Source organism: Streptopelia decaocto (genome assembly GCF_964273445.1).
Source record: "Streptopelia decaocto genome assembly, chromosome: 23".
NCBI classification, from domain to species: Eukaryota; Metazoa; Chordata; class Aves; order Columbiformes; family Columbidae; genus Streptopelia; species Streptopelia decaocto.
In genome coordinates this window covers 4103039-4121365 of record NC_138678.1, presented here as the reverse complement: position 1 = coordinate 4121365, position 18327 = coordinate 4103039, and the positions used below count along the sequence as shown (strand labels likewise).

The 18327-nt window shown below is 48.1% G+C and overlaps 3 protein-coding genes across 3 annotated transcripts; all 3 read left to right on the top strand.

Moving 5' to 3' along the window:
* Positions 1-1405: 1405 nt before the first annotated feature.
* GJA9 (gap junction protein alpha 9) lies at positions 1406-4538 on the top strand. The gene has a single exon (XM_082071673.1). It carries the CDS (start codon positions 1804-1806, stop codon positions 3331-3333), a length of 1530 nt encoding a protein of 509 aa, XP_081927799.1. The 5' UTR covers positions 1406-1803; the 3' UTR covers positions 3334-4538.
* An 820-nt stretch (positions 4539-5358) lies between these two features.
* On the top strand, positions 5359-8947 carry MYCBP (MYC binding protein). Its single transcript, XM_082071675.1, has 5 exons — positions 5359-5428; positions 5642-5714; positions 6968-7016; positions 7432-7561; positions 8849-8947. Exons 1-5 carry the CDS (start codon positions 5414-5416, stop codon positions 8891-8893), a joined length of 312 nt encoding a protein of 103 aa, XP_081927801.1. The 5' UTR covers positions 5359-5413; the 3' UTR covers positions 8894-8947.
* A 1313-nt stretch (positions 8948-10260) lies between these two features.
* RRAGC (Ras related GTP binding C) lies at positions 10261-17809 on the top strand. Its single transcript, XM_082071674.1, has 7 exons — positions 10261-10533; positions 12318-12521; positions 13419-13618; positions 14484-14598; positions 15165-15307; positions 15397-15545; positions 15813-17809. Exons 1-7 carry the CDS (start codon positions 10276-10278, stop codon positions 15962-15964), a joined length of 1221 nt encoding a protein of 406 aa, XP_081927800.1. The 5' UTR covers positions 10261-10275; the 3' UTR covers positions 15965-17809.
* The last annotated feature ends 518 nt before the right edge of the window (positions 17810-18327 follow it).

Genomic DNA, 18327 nt, shown 5'->3' with positions numbered 1-18327 from the left:
AAATATGGTGTGTTATCTAAGCTTAAAAGGAGACAACTAGAGACTGGGGGGTGGGGGGAAAAAGGCAAAAATAATCCCCAAACAAACCAACCAACCACAAAACTTCAATTTTTTGATAAATTCCAGGGCATCTTCAGAAGTTTTGCTCATGAAAACAAAACCACTAATCTGTACCTACTGATTTGCGTGTGTGTCTTAGCGATCAAAAGTGAACCTGTAAGGCAGCTCAGAAAACACACACGTGAGGAGCGGGTGCCTGCGTTCGGTGGCCCTAAAGACAATATTGAGTAGACCGGTTGTCCCAGTTTCTCATTAGCGGTTCATCACTTGTAATCCAACCTTCACTGCAGGAAGAGAACGATGGGAGCGAGTCCGTGTCACCCCGAACGCCCCGGGGACGCGTCGCTGCTGTTTGTGCCGCTGGTTGTCCAGCCGACCATTGTGGGTCAGACAAACACAGTAGAAAATAGAAATCAATTGTACGCATTAAGTGCACATTATTGATGAGTAGGAATGAAAAGGGCTTGATCTCTGGAGAATATTTCCACGACTGAATGATTTCTGTGGTGGTTGACCCTGAGCTAAGGAAATATAACAGGCGTTAAAGTTTGGGGGATGTTTTGCGGCAAACCCGCCACCAGTGAAAGGCACCGAGGTGGCTTTAGACCTAGAAGAGAAATGAGTATTCTTTCCTCGCATCGCTAATTATTTTGTTCCTAAACGCTGAATGTTGGTTAGGACAGTTTATGTACATCTGCAAAATGTCTGCACTAAGGTAAAGAGCAGCGTCGGTGCTATAAAACCCTCATGTGCGCTCAAATTCACGTTCCCGCTCGACTTGTCCGGTCGCTGTTCAACTGACGTGCCATTTGACACAGAACATCAGATGCGGATCATTCAAGGTCTGGGAAACCTCTGAGCCTGCCGGGGGTGCTGTTCTGTTCTGCCGGGGGTGCTGTTCTGTTCTGCCGGGGGTGCTGTTCTGTTCTGCCGGGGGTGCTGTTCTGTTCTGCCGTGGGTGCTGTTCTGCCGGGGGTGCTGTTCTGTTCTGCCGGGGGTGCTGTTCTGTTCTGCCGGGGGTGCTGTTCTGTTCTGCCGGGGGTGCTGTTCTGCTGGGGGCAGCTGGGGCCCGGCGCTAAAAGGGCGTTTGTGCCGCCCGCTGTGTGAGTGAAGATCAGCTGAAGGAATTTCGAGCTGCGGATTCTTCATTTCGAGCTCTCTAAATGAGGTTCTCTCGCTGGTCATAGTCGAATGACGCTTGGAGCGGTAACAGACCGAACCGCAGATCGATTTTCTCCTCGCTCCATCCCCAGCGAATATAAATTCAATGTGCAAAGCTCGTGCTCCATCACTTGTTCCTGTAGCAAAATAAACGGCTTAGAATGTGAAATTTACTCGGCCGGAGGGAAGATGGTGGGGGTTATAACTTCTTACCGGATGCCACAGGTCTTTAACTTTACACATTTTTGCAAAGAAAGGTAGGTTTTAATTTTAATTTGCTGTTTATTTTTAATTTATCTTTAAAAAATGTGCGACTTGCATATTTATAAACTGATTTGCAGGAGTATTTTCATGTTTGGCAGGCTGCCTTAACAGCAAGTTTTCTCTATAGCTGTCAATATTGCAGCCATAAGACGGCAATTCCCATTTGATTTCTTAACACTCCCATTTTACAGGCGAAAATTAATGCTATTTCCATAGAAAACACCACTGAAAAGGAATTTAAAATCTTGTCCCACCAGCTTTTAGTGTTTGATGCTTTTCTTCTCTCCTACATTTTAGTGTTAAGATGGCAGAATAATAATGGGAGACTGGAATTTCCTCGGAGGCATTTTAGAGGAGGTCCACATCCATTCCACCATTATTGGAAAGATTTGGTTAACTATTCTCTTCATATTTCGAATGCTGGTCCTCGGGGTGGCGACCGAAGATGTTTGGAACGATGAACAATCCGAATTTATATGCAACACTGAGCAACCCGGTTGCAGAAACGTGTGCTACGATGAGGCCTTTCCCATCTCCCTCATCAGATACTGGGTCTTGCAAGTTATATTCGTGTCTTCCCCTTCCCTGGTGTACATGGGTCACGCTTTATACCGGCTGCGAGCCCTGGAGAAAGAGAGGCAGAAAAAGAAAGCTCAGATAAGAGTGGAGCTGGAAAGCACCGAGTTAGAAATGACCGAATATCGGAAAAGGCTGGAGAGAGAGCTCCGGCAATTGGACCAAAGGAAGCTGAACAAGGCGCCGCTGCGGGGGTCTCTGCTCTGCACCTACGTGGTGCACATCTTCACCAGGTCCGCCGTGGAGGTCGGGTTTATGATCGGCCAGTATCTCCTGTACGGCTTCCACCTGGATCCCCTGTACAAGTGTCAGAGAGACCCGTGTCCAAACACGGTCGACTGCTTCGTATCCAGACCAACGGAAAAGACGGTGTTCATATTGTTCATGCAATCGATAGCGACTGTGTCGTTGCTTTTAAATATCCTCGAAATTATCCACCTAGGATTCCGAAAAATTAAACTGGGACTCTGTGGGCACAATAAACACAAGGACGACCCTGACAGTTCCTACGGAAACAAGCCCAAGAAATACTCGGTGATACCGCACTCGTCTTTGGGAATATCCACCACCCCGCAGAAAACGCTTCCTTCTGCGCTTAGTGGTTACACCTTCCTGATGGAGAAGCAAACTGATGCTGCCATCTACCCCCTTCTAAATTCTCCTCCCGTGTTTCAGTCTGTGCAAAATAACCGTACGGAAAGCAGCAGCAACTATGCATGTCGCAATCAGGAATATAAATCACCAAAGAAGAGGCCGGCTACAAATGCTTTAGACAATCAGGCTCCAAGTATTAGCACAAATAATAATGATGCCTTGCTTGGCAAACTCGATGCTCAAAAAGAAGCTGAAAGGAAACATTTCCCCGTTGGTGCTCAGAATGCAGACGTCGCTTCGAGAGGCTTCGCTGAAGCGCCACCTCAAGCTTTGCTGCAGCCCGACACCGCTCAGCCCGTCACTGCTTTCAGAAGACAGCACAGGATCGGTTCGTCTCGGAGCTGCTCGGCGACGGCTGAGAGCGCCGGAGCTTCCGCTCATTCTCTTCCGAAGAACAGCAACCGCAGACAGAGCAGCCTCGGCGCAAGCAAAGCCCAAAGTCACGGCGCTGACGCAAAGTCCTGCAGCCGACCCGCCACCCCGGAGTCCCCTGGGGAGGCGAGCTCGGGGTCCCACGAGAGCCGGAGCCGCGGGAGCCCCCGGCCGGCCCTGCCCCGGCGCCCGTCGCTCTCCAGCAACGCCAGCAGCAGACGGGCCCCCACCGACCTGCAGATATAGCGGGGACACCCGAATCGCGCCCATCGACGCTGGGGTTGTCGGAACGCGGCGACACGAGCCCGCCCTGTGTGAGAGCGTCGCCAGCTTTAACCACCCGGCTCACACCGATGGAAAAGTTGTGTAGCCGGTGAATATTAGCGGAGTAACGTTTGAACCGTCTCTTTGCTTCCGGTGTAATGAGGGGCGGCTTAGGGCTCGGCATGTAAACTTCCACACCGCCCTTCGGCTAAAAAGGGAAACGTACGTTGTGTAAATCCACATATTAGGAAGAGTCAGGCGTAAAATCACAGCCGATGCTATTTAAACTGAAAAAGAAAAAAGCTAGAAAACAAACCTTACAGTCTAACAATAGATTTTTACAAATGTAAATGAAATTAAGCTAAAGATGGCACTGGCGCTCTCAGCGGAAATTAGTTATCAGTAAACATGTTTTTGCTTAATCTCTCTAGGAATTCAAACAGATATTTGATTGTTGGCTGAAAGCAGAACACCAGACATATCCCCTGCTCCAGCTGGGCTCATACAAACGGAACAAACCATTTGATACATGTATCACTAATTCTCTGGCTCCGCGGTCACTTTCCGCTTCCTTTTCAGTGTATCACCGCTGGCTTCCCCGCAGACAATCAGAGCGAATCTCTCATTGTACACTGGCACCACTAAATCCACTATCGCGTTTTTAAAGCACCACGATTTAGAAATGAGCTGTGAGCTTTAAAAGTGAGATTTTGCATCACACTACTAAGCTAGTGAGTTTTTTTAATCAGAAAACACACCACTGAAATGTATAGATCAGAAGAGTTGGATTTCCCAAACCAGAAAGCTCACTATGGTAAAAAATAAATAATTTTAAAGCATGGTGGTACCTTGCTGCTTTCAGTGTCAAAACCCATATAAAAGGTATTTCAAACTGTCAACCCGCTCCTTTTCCGGACGATACGGGGTCTGTTTGTCTCTCCCCTGAACTCTAACGTTACTCTAAGCATTACGGCCCTGGCCACATAAGAAATATGCATTAGTACTATTAAAACTATTCACTGGACACTTCTCTCCGGCAGCTGCTCTTGTCACCTCTAGTGTTGCTCTGCATGTATCCATACACACAAACCCACATCATTCTGCTGACACTGTAAAATTTAACGTTGTTTAATACACAGGAACTTATATAAATGTATAGCATGATTTAGCTGAATTAATACTGCTGCTGTGGCTTGAGACATACGTTTCTGTGGGTGATAACTGTGCTAATGCATGTTTTGTATCTAAAGTCTCTGCAATAAAAAGCCTGGCTTTACTGCACTCTGCTCGCACTGTCTAAATAAGAGAAAATCAGCGTTTAGATGGTCACAAATGTGCATTTCTGTGGGTTCAAGACAGGTTACAAAATAATCCATTTTTCTGTGGCTGGCAGCGGATTTTTAATAACTTTGTGTGTGTGGGCACAGGTCAAACATTCTATTTTGTCCCTTGCCAGCCAAAAGGTGGAACTTAATCCCAGTGAGAACCAAAGACATTGCAGAAGTGTAGGAAACGCGTGGAAAGACCCCAGCATCGCGGGTGCGAGGTTAACTGCTTGGTTCTGGGTTTAATTTTTGTAATAAGGTTTTAGCAGTAGATACCACAGCGCTTCACAAAAATAAGGTGGTATAACCGCTTCCATTTCTCCAAACGGGCCGAGGCAAGAGGCCTTTTCCAGGACGCGAAGCTCCCCCGCTGTGGCTCCCCGGGCCCGCCGGGTGCGGCCGCCGCTCGGCCCGGTGCGGCCGTTGGGCGATCGTTCGTTCCCTCAGGGCCCGGCACAGGTGCGGCCCGGAACCGCCGGGCCCGAAACGCGCTTCCGTACCTGCCGAGGAGTGCGGGACAGAGCGACAACGCGGGACAGCGGCCGGGGCTGCCCGGGGAAGGGAGCGCAGCGGCGGGCCTGGCGGCGGGCGGCGAGCGGGGCCGGCGGGGCGGGCGGAACAACGCGAGGCCCAGGCCGGGGCGTGGCCGCGCTGCCGTCGCCATGGTAACGGCGGGAAGCGCTCGCGCCGTACAAGTGCAGCGCGCAGGCGCGGGGCGGTGCGGGCGCGGGGCGTTGATGGCGCATTACAAGGTAGGAGGGAGCGAGCGGAGCGGGGCTGGGGCGGCTCTCCGAGCCGGCTGCGCGGAGGGGCCGGGCCGGGACCGGCACCCGTGCGGCCCTTCGTGCCGCCCTTCGTGCCGCCGCCGCCGCGGCGGAGAGGGGGGGTGGCCCGGCCCGACGAGCCGGCTCCGTTAGCCGAGGGGGAGGCGCCGCCGATCTGACCGTGTGGGCGTTCTCCCTCAGGCCGCGGACTCCAAGCGGGAGCAGTTCCGCCGGTACCTGGAGAAGTCGGGGGTGCTGGACACGCTCACCAAGGGTAAGTCCCCGGCTCGCGTCCTGCCGCCCGGGGAGCCCTTGGGGCGTTTCTGCGGGCGGGGGCCGCTCCCCTCGGGCCACCCTGGGGCTGCCCCGGCGCTGTCCGGCGGCCCCACGCCCGGGGAGCCGCTCGCCCGTTCTCCTCAGGCTGCGCGGCGGCCGAGCGCTCCCGGAAAGCTCGGAACGGAGACCGAGCCGGGCGGGGGGGGGAGGACAGAGCTGAGCCCCCCCGCCCCGGGAACGGAGCCCCCCCGCCCCGGGAACGGAGCCCCCCCGCCCCGGGAACGGAGCCCCCCCGCCCCGGGAACGGAGCCCCCCCGCCCCGGGAACGGAGCCCCCCCGCCCCGGGAACGGAGCCCCCCCGCCCCGGGAACGGAGCCCCCCCGCCCCGGGAACGCGGCCCCGAGTCCTGTTCGCGGCGTGAGGGGCAGGAATGGTCGAGACACGTGAGAACGGGGAAACGGTTCCTCTCCCGTAGAGTTTGGCTGCTCACGCCGAAACAGGTTGTTCAAACTAAAAGAATAGAATTCAATTTACAATTTAGTTTGGTTAACTTATTCTGCGGTATCTAAGTATTTATGAAAACTGATGTCTTCTATAGCCATGTGTGCCCCTGTGGGCAGGGGAGGTGGTTACATTTGGGAACTTTCTGAGTCCGTGAGTTTGCCAGACACCGAGCTGGTGTTTGCGTGGCCGGTTTTGCTGGAGCTGCCGGGTACTGCTGCTTGTGCCCGAGCTTTCGGGCACTCTGCTGGAGCCCCCAGCCGTAAGGATGATCAGTATCACCTGCTGGCATGGTGGCCATTTAGTTTTATAACTGTAGGTGTTCAGTGGAGGTTTTGTTTTTATGCTCAAACTGATGGAAGCGCTGATGTTGTCCTGCGGTACTTTAAGTATAAGCAATGGCTCTCAAACTCTCAAAAGAGTTAATTTCAGTTTTTCTCATGGAAGCCAATACTAGGGTTGTATGTGGAATATGCAAGAGTTGTCTAAGCTGCTTTGTGTTCTGTGGTAGAACAGCCAAAGGTGGTGGTGAGGTGATCAACAAAACTCCGGTCAGCTGTTGGCGGGTGGGATGCTCTGTTCCCTCCTGTGTGACCTGCTCTTCATGTTGAAGTAGAGGTGAAAATCTTGTGAAGCAGAAAAATGTTCTATAAAAACGGCATGCGACTTGTGTGCCTCTGACTGTGGTGCGTTTTAAAAACGTAGAGTTCTGTGAACTTCTTGCAATCTTTGAATATTTTCTGTTTGCAGTGTTGGTTGCCTTGTATGAGGAGCCAGAGAAACCAAATAGTGCACTGGAGTATCCTTTTTCTCTTCTGGGAATTGTTTCTAGAACCACTTCAGACTCATGGGTGAACTGGAGAGGCTCGTTTAGAAGACTCGCACTGAGAACATGGCTTGTATATATGTATTTTAGCTAATAATTGCATTCTTACAAGAAGGAAAGGGTATAGTAAAACATGAGAATTTGTCCTGTGCGTACTGATGCCTCGGTGTGGGCTTTGTTTTGTTTTTCTAGCAATATACTAACGACCTTGAAAAGCTTTCTGACTTTTGTAACTTCATCCTGTAGGATGAAAAGCACTGTAGTAATCTTACAGTGATTTAATGCCATTTCGGTCGCGTGTATTGCAGCGCTAACCTCATCGTAAGCGTTAAAACTAAACCGCGGTTGTGCTGTCTAACTGAAGGAATACTTAACACGCAAATATCAGCTTTCTGAAGCAGCACCTGGGAGCTTCAACTCCTGAGAATCCAGAAATAGAGGCACTTCGCTTGGAGGTGACAGAGATGAAAGAAAAATACGAAGCCGTGTTGGAAGAAAATAAAAAACTGAAAACCAAGGTAAAAGTCTGCTTAATGTTCCGCAGTAGGTCCATATTACACAACAAGAAGAATAATGCTTAGAATACGGTTGACTTTCATTATAGTGACTGATAAATGTTAGTGCATTGCTGAGCCTCGTGGATGAGGAGCGCTGACAGAATTCATTGTAGTAAAGGTTCCTTTTTTGTTGATGAGACGCTTCTTATATTCTATAACATAGACTAGTATTCTAAACTAGGGGTTTTATTAATTTAGTGCAAGTATATGTTAGTGAGGCTAATCCATGTCTTCATTCGGTCCTGTCTGGATGTGTTTAAGTTGCTTGATATTATGTATCTTAGACTTCCAGAAGTGCTTTGAAAAAGATAAAAGCTATCTCCTATAAAGGCTTTCAGAAGGCAAACTGAGGGAGGAATATTGTATATTAGTTTGTGTGACTTGGCGCAGCCTCGTGTGTAGCCGGACGTTACCATGGGCAAGGCTGCTTGAGGGTAAAGGGGCCCAAGAGAGTTTGTTAGTGTCCGGGGACTGTTTGTACCGGGCACAAGATCAGAGCATCCTGACATGTAGGAAACAATTCCTGGGCGCTACCCCGTTGTATTTCCATCCGGAGTGCCCTCCTGCTGTCCTAGTCATTCTCCTCCCTCTCTGTTACACACTGTGAGTCCTTATGGCTGCATTTGTTATTTCTTACTAGGAAATATGGCAAAGAGCAGAATTTTAGGGGGAGTAGCAATAGACCAGCAGTTCACTCGGCGTAGCCGACTTAAAAATGCAACTGATAGTAAGTAGACACATAAAAGCAGAGTAACCTGGGTCTTTGTTTAGAGAAAACTTTTAAACAAGTCAAAACTTGTTCCAGGAAAGTAACCCTTTTCATAACCATGGATTTATTTGTGCTTTCACGTTCTTCAGCCTTCAAATGATAACTCTTGCTTCACATGTTTTCCAGTATTGATGTTTACAAAGCACTGGTTATTATCAGCTGCTATTTGCAATAAAAAGTACTTAGTGAGACCTAGAACAAGAAATGGGGAAGATTAAGGGCAAGACTTGAAGCTTGAAAGGGCATCTAAAAAGCCCCCCTTGTTATAGCTGCGTGATTATACAAGACAAATGGATGTTTTGAGGGAAGGGTTATTTTGTTGCCTGACTTGAAAATGGACCTGCATAAATATAAGTGATGGATTAAAATGCTCAAAGTAGATGGAACACTTCCAGACCAAATGTTTTCATGCATTTCTTAATGTAGAAAGTGTCTCTGAAATGTTGCAGCTAACTAAATTCCTCTCTTTAAATCCACAGCTGGCTCAGTATGAACCACCTCAAGATGAGAAGCTTGGTGAATAACAGTAGTTTCTCCTTTAATGCCTTCACTTAATAAAGGGCTTCCTGAGAACCACAGTCTTTTTCTTTGTGTGTATGTGAACTGTGCATGTCTAATTTGTTACTCATCGTAAAGAAAAAAGGCAGTATTGTGAGTGTATAGCTATTTTTGTGCAGCTGCAGCAGCAACTGATGAGTTTAAGCATACTGGCCAACTTGCTTTCTGTGTTTAAGAAAAGGTGCTGGTCATGATTAACTTGCAGATAACTGTGCCTGCCAGCTTGGAATATTTCACACCCTGGTCAATGGTTCTGCGAAGCTACTGATCTCCATCTTGTTTTTAACTGGAAGGGGTGACGTGACACAGATGGACCCACTGTAAACTGAAGCAGGACCCCCAGGGGGTGTTCCAAGTTGGTACTTGGCACTGTTAGGCTTCTGTTGGAACTGTCTGCTCAGGGGGACACAAAAGGAGCGAGTAGAGTGGTGTTAAGTGATGGACGTAGCACGATGTTGGAGATGCAGAACAACCTGTACTTTGACTCTTTAATTTGTATGTGCTGTACCTATTCCCACACAGTTCATGTGTCTGATCCTGTTTCAGAAACTGGACCTATTGTTGATCTAAAGCGACCAGAAGAGAGCAAAGTGAGCAGAAAATACTGTGTTAAATCTTTAAAACAACAAAAAAAAAACCAGAAAAACCTGGGGGGGGACACCACAAATGTACCGAAACCAACCGACAAATGAGAATGCTCCACCCTCTGCAACAGAGAAGAAAGCTCACTGCTGAGTTAGAACGTATGCCTAGTGTTGAATTGCAGTATGTAGAAATAATGAGAGTGTAATGCTGTAGAAAATGCATTGTACAGCGCTGTGAGTGGAGGGCGACAGAGACAAACGCTGTTCGGGCCGAGTCTTGCTGCAGATCCAGCGCCAGGTGAGGTGCTCGGCTGTGGCACACGGACCCACGGCTGTGGCGGTGAGTGGGAGGGCGCTTTTCGTAACTCTTCTCTGAAAACACTTTCGTCTTCGGAGCCTTAAATTAGGATTATAATGGAATAAGTCTCTGCTAAAACTTCCACTGAGGTGCCTGCCTGTAGAAATGATGCCCGTGGCGAATCGACGCCGCTCTGACGGACGCGAGGGACCCGGTTCCACGGGTGACAACCGCCCGGGACGGGCGGGCCCCGCCTGGCCCCGCCCCTCCGGCTCACGTGCGGCGGCGCCGTCAGGTGACTCGTGTCGTCTGACCGGAGCCACACTACCCCGCTGCCGCCCTCAGCCAATCAGCGCCGCGGAGCTCGGCGCCAGCCAATCCGGGGCGGGCTGTGTGCTGTCGGGCTGCGTTGGCCGCGCAGCAGGAGGCCCGGGACGGGCGCTGGCGGCGGCGGGCGCGGGCGGACATGGCGCTGCAGTTCGGCGGGGCGGGCGCGGCGGGCGCGGCCGAGGAGCCGGCGTTGGTGGGGAGCAGCTTCGGGGCTGCGGACTCGTTCCCCAAGGACTTCGGCTACGGGGAGGAAGAGGAGGAGGCGGAGCTGGAGGGAGGCCCAGGGCCCGGCGGCGGCGCGGGCGGGCCGGGCGGCGGCGCGGGCGGGGCGGACTCCAAGCCGCGGATCCTGCTCATGGGGCTGCGGCGCAGCGGCAAGTCCTCGATCCAGAAGGTGAGGGGCAGCCGGCGGCTCCCGCCCCGCCTGCCACGCCGCCTCTCCAGCGCTGAGCGCTCTCTCCTTTCCGTGTTCCTGTGGGGGCAGTTTCTGCTTTTTAATGTGGGCGAAGTTGGAGCGATGGGAGGCTCCTGCTTAAAGACACTTCCCAGAACGGACTCCGAGCGGGAGGTTGTGTAGTGTAGGTTGTAGCCTTTGTAGTTCTTCACTTTAACACTTCAAAAATAAAAGGTGAAGGTACTGGTGTGAAATTTATCATGAGGTGTTTTCTTATGGATGTGGAAGTGGGACAGGTATGAGATGCCCAACCGGCGTGTGGGGCTGGAGAAGACTTGAGCTGTTCTACCTTTTGATCCTTTGAAAGTCGCTTCTGCTTTTCTGTGAGCAGAAAGGCAGCTTCTGGTTTCCTTTAGTACGACCAGGCAGTCAAAGAGGAAGTGAAACTGTTTTGGTGCTGTAGGTTTGTTGGTAGCTTCATGAAGTTGCTGATGTTTCTAATAAAAATAAGACAAAACTGACTGTTTTCACTTGTTATGTAGCTCAAGAGAAGTGTAGCGCTAAGAATCATCCTTGTTCCTAAGTGCAAGTTTTGTATTTGCGGCCCCCGTCTAGACTTAGGGCTCTCAAACTTTCTTCAAATGCAAGTGCGGAATCCTCCAGAGGTCCTGGGGAGATTCCGATTGGACACAAGAGGGAGAATGTTCCCAATGAGAACAATCAACCATTGGAACAATCTCCCCGGGGAAGTGGTGGATCCCCCAACATTGGACACATTCAGGATTCAGCTGCACAGGGTGCTGGGCCAGCTTGTCTAGACCAGGCTTTTGCTTTTGCTGTCGCTTTATAGATGTAGCTTTTGGACTATTTTAATGACCAAGGTTAGTAGTATCAGTTCTCTGAGGACCCATTCAAGTAGTTGTACAGGAAAGGAACAGTGCGATGTTGAGTATGCAATAAGAGGACATGACATTTATCTTGTGCTGATGTGGCTTGGGAATTAGAAGCTGTGGTTCTGTTGCCTGGGAGCTCATTGCGCTGCTGTCTGAGCGAACTAACTGTGTAATAATCGGAGGTGCTCTTGGAGTATCAGGAAGTTTCTCTTCAACAGCGTCCCTGCAGAAACTATTTGTTTTCTCCTTTTGGACAGTTGGATTTTCCGTACTGGTGTAACCTGAACGTTCAGTAGCAGATTGAGTGGTGGCCAGGACAACCCGGTGAAGGGCTCTTCCCTTTGGGTCACTGGGAAGATTCTTATAAGAGTTTTGGCTTTGATGGTTGTTTCCCTTCTGAGGAAAAGGATGTAGATTGCTCAGTTATTCATGTTTGTAGACAAAGTGTCAAAGTGAAGCTATCTTAGGTTGGTTACTTTCTCAGCAACTTGCAATTCTTACCTTAGATTTTCTCCTTGCAGTCTGTAGGTGTTGCTACAATGTACCCGATAAGGTGTCTTGCAGTGGCAGGTTGTATTTGATCATTAGACCTTGAGATGTTGTGGCAGTCATATTTGTCACTGGTTGGGATTACTGTTTGGTCATCTGGGAAATGTTACTTTTTACACTGTTACTGTAGTTTAGGAACAGGTTGATTATATCGTGTCATAACACTTGGCAGCAGACTAAAAGTGAAGTTGCCTTTAGGAATTTCTCAGAAGCTTGCAATTGTTTAATTAGCACAGTGACTTTATACCGGAATAGAATGGACAAACCTATTTGTAAGATTCAAGTCACAGAATTTTTACCTGTGTCTTCTAATAAAGACTATTATTTGTGTTCTTCTAACAGGTGGTGTTTCACAAAATGTCTCCCAATGAGACTCTGTTCTTGGAAAGTACCAACAAGATCTACAAAGATGATATTTCCAACAGCTCGTTTGTGAATTTCCAAATATGGGATTTTCCTGGACAGATGGACTTTTTTGATCCAACATTTGATTATGAGATGATCTTCAGAGGAACAGGTGCTCTAATATATGTTATTGATGCCCAGGTAAATACAAATCACTAAGAATCACACAGAATCCCAGAATGTCAGGGGTTGGAAGGGCCCTGGAAAGCTCATCCAGTGCAATCCCGCCATGGAGCAGGAACACCCAGCTGAGGTTACACAGGAAGGTGTCCAGGCGGGTTGGAATGTCTGCACAGAAGGAGACTCCACAACCCCCCTGGGCAGCCTGGGCCAGGCTCTGCCACCCTCACCATGAAGAAGTTTCTTCTCAAATTTAAGTGGAACCCTTTGTGTTCCAGTTTGAACCCATTGCCCCTTGTTCTGTCACTGGTTGTCACCGAGAAGAGCCTGGCTCCGTCCTCCTGACACTCCCCCTTTAGATATCTGTAAACATGAATGAGTCCCCCCTCAGTGTCCTCTTGTCCAGCTCCAGAGCCCCAGCTCCCTCAGCCTTTCCTCACACGGGAGATGCTCCACTCCCTCCAGCATCTTGGTGGCTGCGCTGGACTCTCTCCAGCAGTTCCCTGTCCTGCTGGAACTGAGGGGCCACAACTGGACACAATATTGCAGGTGTGGTCTCCCCAGGGCAGAGCAGAGGGGCAGGAGAACCTCTCTGACCTACTGACCACCCCCTTCTAACCCACCCCAGGTCCCATTGGCTTCCTGGCCACAAGGGCCCAGTGCTGGCTCATGCTCATCCCGCTGTCCCCAGGACCCCCAGGTCCCTTTCCCCTGCGCTGCTCTCTAATAGGTTATTCCCCAACTTATACTGGAACCTGGGGGTTTTCCTGCCCAGATGCAAGACTCTGCACTTGCCCTTGTTATATTGCATTAAATCCTCTCTAGTTACTGAAGTGAAGTTCTTTTGTCCTTGTGCAGAATGGAGTAGTTGTCATAGATAAACCCTTGTCATTCATTCCTGCCAAAACTGATTTACAGGATGACTACATGGAAGCTTTAACACGACTCCACATTACAGTTTCAAAAGCCTACAAGGTCAACCCAGAAATGAACTTTGAAGTTTTTATTCATAAAGTTGATGGATTATCGGATGACCATAAAATAGAAACTCAGAGGGATATTCATCAGAGGGCTAATGATGACCTTACGGATGCTGGGCTTGAAAAACTTCACCTTAGGTGAGTTAAAGATTCTGGCATGTGATTCTACTGTTGCTGATATCCATAGTGTCTTTATCCAGGTGTCTTTTACAGACACCTTTAAAACGAGCTATCTTTGCTCTGTTTTTACTGCTATTTTGAGTCTTGTGAAGCCTTTAAGTGTTGCCAGTATCTCTCAGCGTTAGTGTGAACCAAGTGGAAGGCAGGAACAGGACTGGAAATCTAGTCATAGAATCACAGAATAGTCTGGGTTGGAGGGACCTTCCCAGCTCCCCCAGTGCCCCCCCTGCCATGAGCAGGGACATCTTCACCCGCTCAGGTTGCTCAGAGCCCCGTCCAGCCTGGCCTTAAAAGTTTCCAGGGATGAGGCATCTACCAGCTCTCTGGGCAAGTTGTTCCAGTGTTTTACCACCCTCACTGTAAAATAAAACAGACCAAAACCAAACGTCTTCCTCATGTCCAGCCTGAATATCCCCTCTTGTAGTTTAAAACCATCACCCCTTGTCCTGTCGCAACAGGCCCTGCTCAAAAGTCTGTCCCCATCCTTCTTATCGGCCCCTTTTAAGTCCAGAAAGGCTGCAATAAGGTCTGCCCGGAGAGACCTTTGTGCTGAACGTTCTGTAAGCTGTGTTGTGAAAGCAGGCTTGCATTTTTCTCTCTGCTCTCCCGTCTCCCGGGGCTGGGGGGAGTCTGGTTCGCGTTTACTCCAGTTGCTCAGAAATCAGATTCTTGGTGCAGTGGACAGTATTTGTGATAAAGGCATCTCAGCTAAACCATCAGGCCCGAATGTTAGAAAGCATAGCTTTAATATTTCTGTTGCAATTCTGAAATACTCTTGAATCTTTGTTCTCTTTTCTTCCTTTTCCCTCCATCCTCATCTCAGCTTTTATTTGACCAGTATCTATGACCATTCAATATTTGAAGCCTTCAGTAAAGTGGTCCAGAAGCTCATTCCGCAACTGCCAACGCTGGAAAATCTATTAAATATCTTTATATCAGTAAGTGCTAATCTAATACAACTTTGAGTGAAATACATGGAACGGTGAAGCGAGTCCATCTGCCACTGAGCGCTGGCCAGATGTGCCCTCGGGAGCTCCAGGTGGCTCTTGTGTTGGTGCACTCTGCTGGCCTCGTTGTCCTCGTTAGAAGCTCTTTACCACAGCTAAATTGTACTGGTGCGTGCTTTGTGAGTCTCTAAGTACTGACAAAGTGTAGTTTGGCTGGTTATAACTGTTGATACCAAACTTTTCTGCTAGCACAACATACCGATTAGTCTGCTAAGGCGTTTAGTCTAATGTAGTTGTACTGGCAAGAGACTTTTCACAATACGAACTTGGCCTCGAACTAAATTGTCTGCTTCTTGTGGCCTGTGAGACTTTTGCCCTTATTTTGTTAGCGTTTGCATTACTTACAGAATTTGTAACATAGAAATATGCTGCTGTATACTTTAAGTCCAATAAAATATCACCCTAGAGACGAGGCTGGAGTAGCGTATGAATTCTACTTGAGATTTTTTAAATGCAGTTATTTTAAAAATTCATCCAAATTCTTTCTCTTCCCGAAGAATTCAGGCATTGAAAAGGCTTTTCTCTTCGATGTAGTCAGCAAAATCTACATTGCAACAGACAGTTCCCCTGTGGACATGCAGTCATATGAGCTGTGCTGTGACATGATTGATGTAGTGATAGATGTCTCCTGTATATATGGGTAAGTGATGAACACTGCGTTTCACAGGTATTGAAATGACCTCTGCATGCCTGCTTGATTATATCTGGGGTTAACTCATACTTTTTTAGGTTAAAGGAAGATGGCACTGGAAGTGCTTATGATAAAGAGTCAATGGCAATTATCAAGCTCAATAACACAACGGTCCTGTACTTAAAAGAAGTAACAAAGTTTTTGGCATTAGTTTGCATTCTTAGAGAAGAGAGTTTTGAGCGCAAAGGTAAGGGATTTCCCCCATTGAACGGCTTTTATCTAATGTTTTTTATCAACTATAAAATATTAATAGGACTTTACAAGTCACCTTGATTTTTGTGTAACTAAATCTAAATCTTGTTAAATCTTCTGAATCCAAATTCGTACTAAAATAAGTAGCAAAATAGCTGTTGGTTAAGTAAAACATTTTATATTTGTTTTGAAGCTCTGTCGATTATGTAAATGTGCCAAGCTGATCACAGTTTTTCCTCTCCCTTCCCTCTCCTCTTGACAGGTCTGATAGACTACAATTTTCATTGCTTCCGCAAAGCCATTCATGAAGTCTTTGAAGTAGGTGTTGCCTCCCACAGAATATGCAACCATCAACCAAGCGCCTCGAATATGAAAGCAGTGACTCACAATGGCACACCCAGGAACGCAGTCTAGAGAACTAAGGACGTTGGACAGACTTGTCAGCTCTTCACTCTCAAGTTTTCTGGAACAAAAGAGGGGAAATCTGAAAGCCTGAAGGACGTTTTCACCAGAGAAGAGCGGCGCTAACTGGGGAACAGCAGCTTGTAACTCGCGTTGGACAACTGGAACTACTGTAAGAATACGTTGAGGCCAGTGGAGTTAGAAATGCCGGTTTGAAACCAGCTTTACTACATGTGTAGTGGTTTTTCAGTTTGGAGTCCTGTTTTAATCGTCTGTCTCTGACTGATTGCCCAGTCCAAACCTACAAATTATTGAGATGAGTTGTGCGTGAAACACTGAATAGTCACTTGCTCAACTTTTTTTTTTAATTAATCTGTAGACTATCCACTTTTGTTTAAGTTTACCCTTTTGTAATTAAAAAAAGTTATTGTTCAGGCTTGTGAAACTCAGGCTTTTTGTTTGGTGAGGCTGGTCTCACAAATCATTCCATAAAGTAGTTCTTGCTCTTGCTGGTGTGCTCAGAGTATTCTTGTGAATTCTGTACTTATTAAGTGGATGGAAGGTAGAGCTCTGTTCTAGTGATCCTAAGTTTGTTTGGAGAGCTGACCTGGAGCTTCATTTTAAGATTGTGATACTTTGCTTTCAGACCATGCTTCTCGGTATGCCCCCTTTGACCAAAGGGAAGCGTTAAAACCAGAAATAAACTCCCTGCTCTCTTTTGCAAAAATGTGGATGTCATAAATCTGTGATTAATCCTATTTACAACACAACCGCATGGCTAACTAAACTCAAATGCCTGCCATCTCTTGGAATAAAGCAACCAACCACTCTCAGCTCTTCCCAAGTGAAGAAATGGCAAAGTAACTGACTTCTGATGGTGGATCTCCCTCTGCCCTCTAGCTGATAATCAAGACAGATCCCAGGAAAATGTCTGAGGATGTTATCCTTGCATGGCAATTAAATATCAGCGTGCCACAACCTACTAATAATACTGGATATTGAAAGTGCATTGATTCTCTACTGTGGCAAACACCTTGTTTGTCACCGTGCAATCTGAATAGAATAGTGTTTTCTGATTTTTGTGAATTCTGGCTTTCATACTACGGGAAGTATATATGAATTGTTTTAATCTAATTTATTGGTATTATTACTGCAGATGTCATACTGTACATTGGCCTTGCTATGCAGCAAGCTCAGCTACTGGCCTGTAAAGATCTCGCCTCTTTTTACCCGTCCCTGTGCGTGTTCTGAAGCCACTGGACCAACTGACTATACAAGCAGCACTATAAAAGTTTCTGCAAGAAGATCTGTAACTGCAAGCGATCCCTGCGACTGATGTATTTATGTGGTCAGAAATAACCATGGGGTTGCTTCTGTGCTTTTAGAATGGATTTTCATTGAACCTATGTAAAAATGAATATACATGCGTTAACATTAGGGTGTATGCACATACCGTGTAAATGTTTTTCCTTTGTTTTGAAGATGTTGTATGATACTAAATAGATAAAGGTTCTGCTGTTCTACAGTTAGCAGGAGACTCGGGAATTCAAGTGCTCTGGTTCAGTTTTCTTAATACCAGATGCAGTTCTGAATGCAGGCTGAGCTGCTTTGTCGTAACGGAGCTGCGGGGTTTTTTAAGGACTCGCTGTGGGTTTGTAAGGTTGGGCTTGTAGCCGCAAGTCTGTCGCACTGTGGTCGTACCCGAGCTGGGAGGAGAAGGAGTCGGCCAGGTCACGGCAAGGAAGGTCATTCCCATTTGTGCAGTGAGTTTTTCATGTCCTGAGTACACGCATATGTTCCTGTCTTTGTCTTCACTCTTTACATGATTTTGTGTTAATAAAATGGAAAAAGGTCAAACTGTAACGCTATTGTTTCTGTTGGAGGGTGAGGCACTTCAGCAAAAGTCCTAAAAGTCGCTGCAGGGAGATGTCCTGTTAGAGGTAAGGCAAGATCCCAGTCTCTGCAATAAAAGAACTGAAATGGTAAAGGAGACCATCAGCTGCTGCTTCACCTTTCTGCTCCATTTTCCCCCCCTCTCTCCCTGAACCTGTACTGGTACACATGCTTTGCTTCTGAGAAGAAAAAAAGGTGCACACAGGGGAGGGTGTGGGGGAAAAGGTGACCAGGCTGCAGGGAGAAAGAATAAAATCTCTTTCTGTTGGAAACTAAGGCAGCACCTCCAAGATCCCTGTCAAAGTTTCAAGGTGTCTGCGTGGGGCTGTGCGGGGTCTTGTCCCTCAGCAGCAGGAACGGCCCCGTGTGAGGAGAGTGAGGTGCGAGGGGAGTGCCCGGTGTGAGGGGAGTCCCCGGCGTGAGGAGAGTCCAGGTGTGAGGGGCGTGCCCGGTGTGAGGAGAGTCCAGGTGTGAGGAGAGTC

Excerpts from the sequence above, each read along its gene's own strand:
- GJA9 (XM_082071673.1), top strand. The coding sequence starts at position 1,804 with ATGGGAGACTGGAATTTCCTCGGAGGCATTTTAGAGGAGGTCCACATC.
- RRAGC (XM_082071674.1), top strand. The coding sequence starts at position 10,276 with ATGGCGCTGCAGTTCGGCGGGGCGGGCGCGGCGGGCGCGGCCGAGGAG. Across the intron at positions 15,308-15,396 it reads GATGTCTCCTGTATATATGG|GTTAAAGGAAGATGGCACTG; the intron begins GTAAGTGATGAA and ends ATACTTTTTTAG. Across the intron at positions 15,546-15,812 it reads AGAGAGTTTTGAGCGCAAAG|GTCTGATAGACTACAATTTT; the intron begins GTAAGGGATTTC and ends TCCTCTTGACAG.
- MYCBP (XM_082071675.1), top strand. Across the intron at positions 5,715-6,967 it reads GCTGGACACGCTCACCAAGG|TGTTGGTTGCCTTGTATGAG; the intron begins GTAAGTCCCCGG and ends TTCTGTTTGCAG. Across the intron at positions 7,017-7,431 it reads AAACCAAATAGTGCACTGGA|CTTTCTGAAGCAGCACCTGG; the intron begins GTATCCTTTTTC and ends CGCAAATATCAG.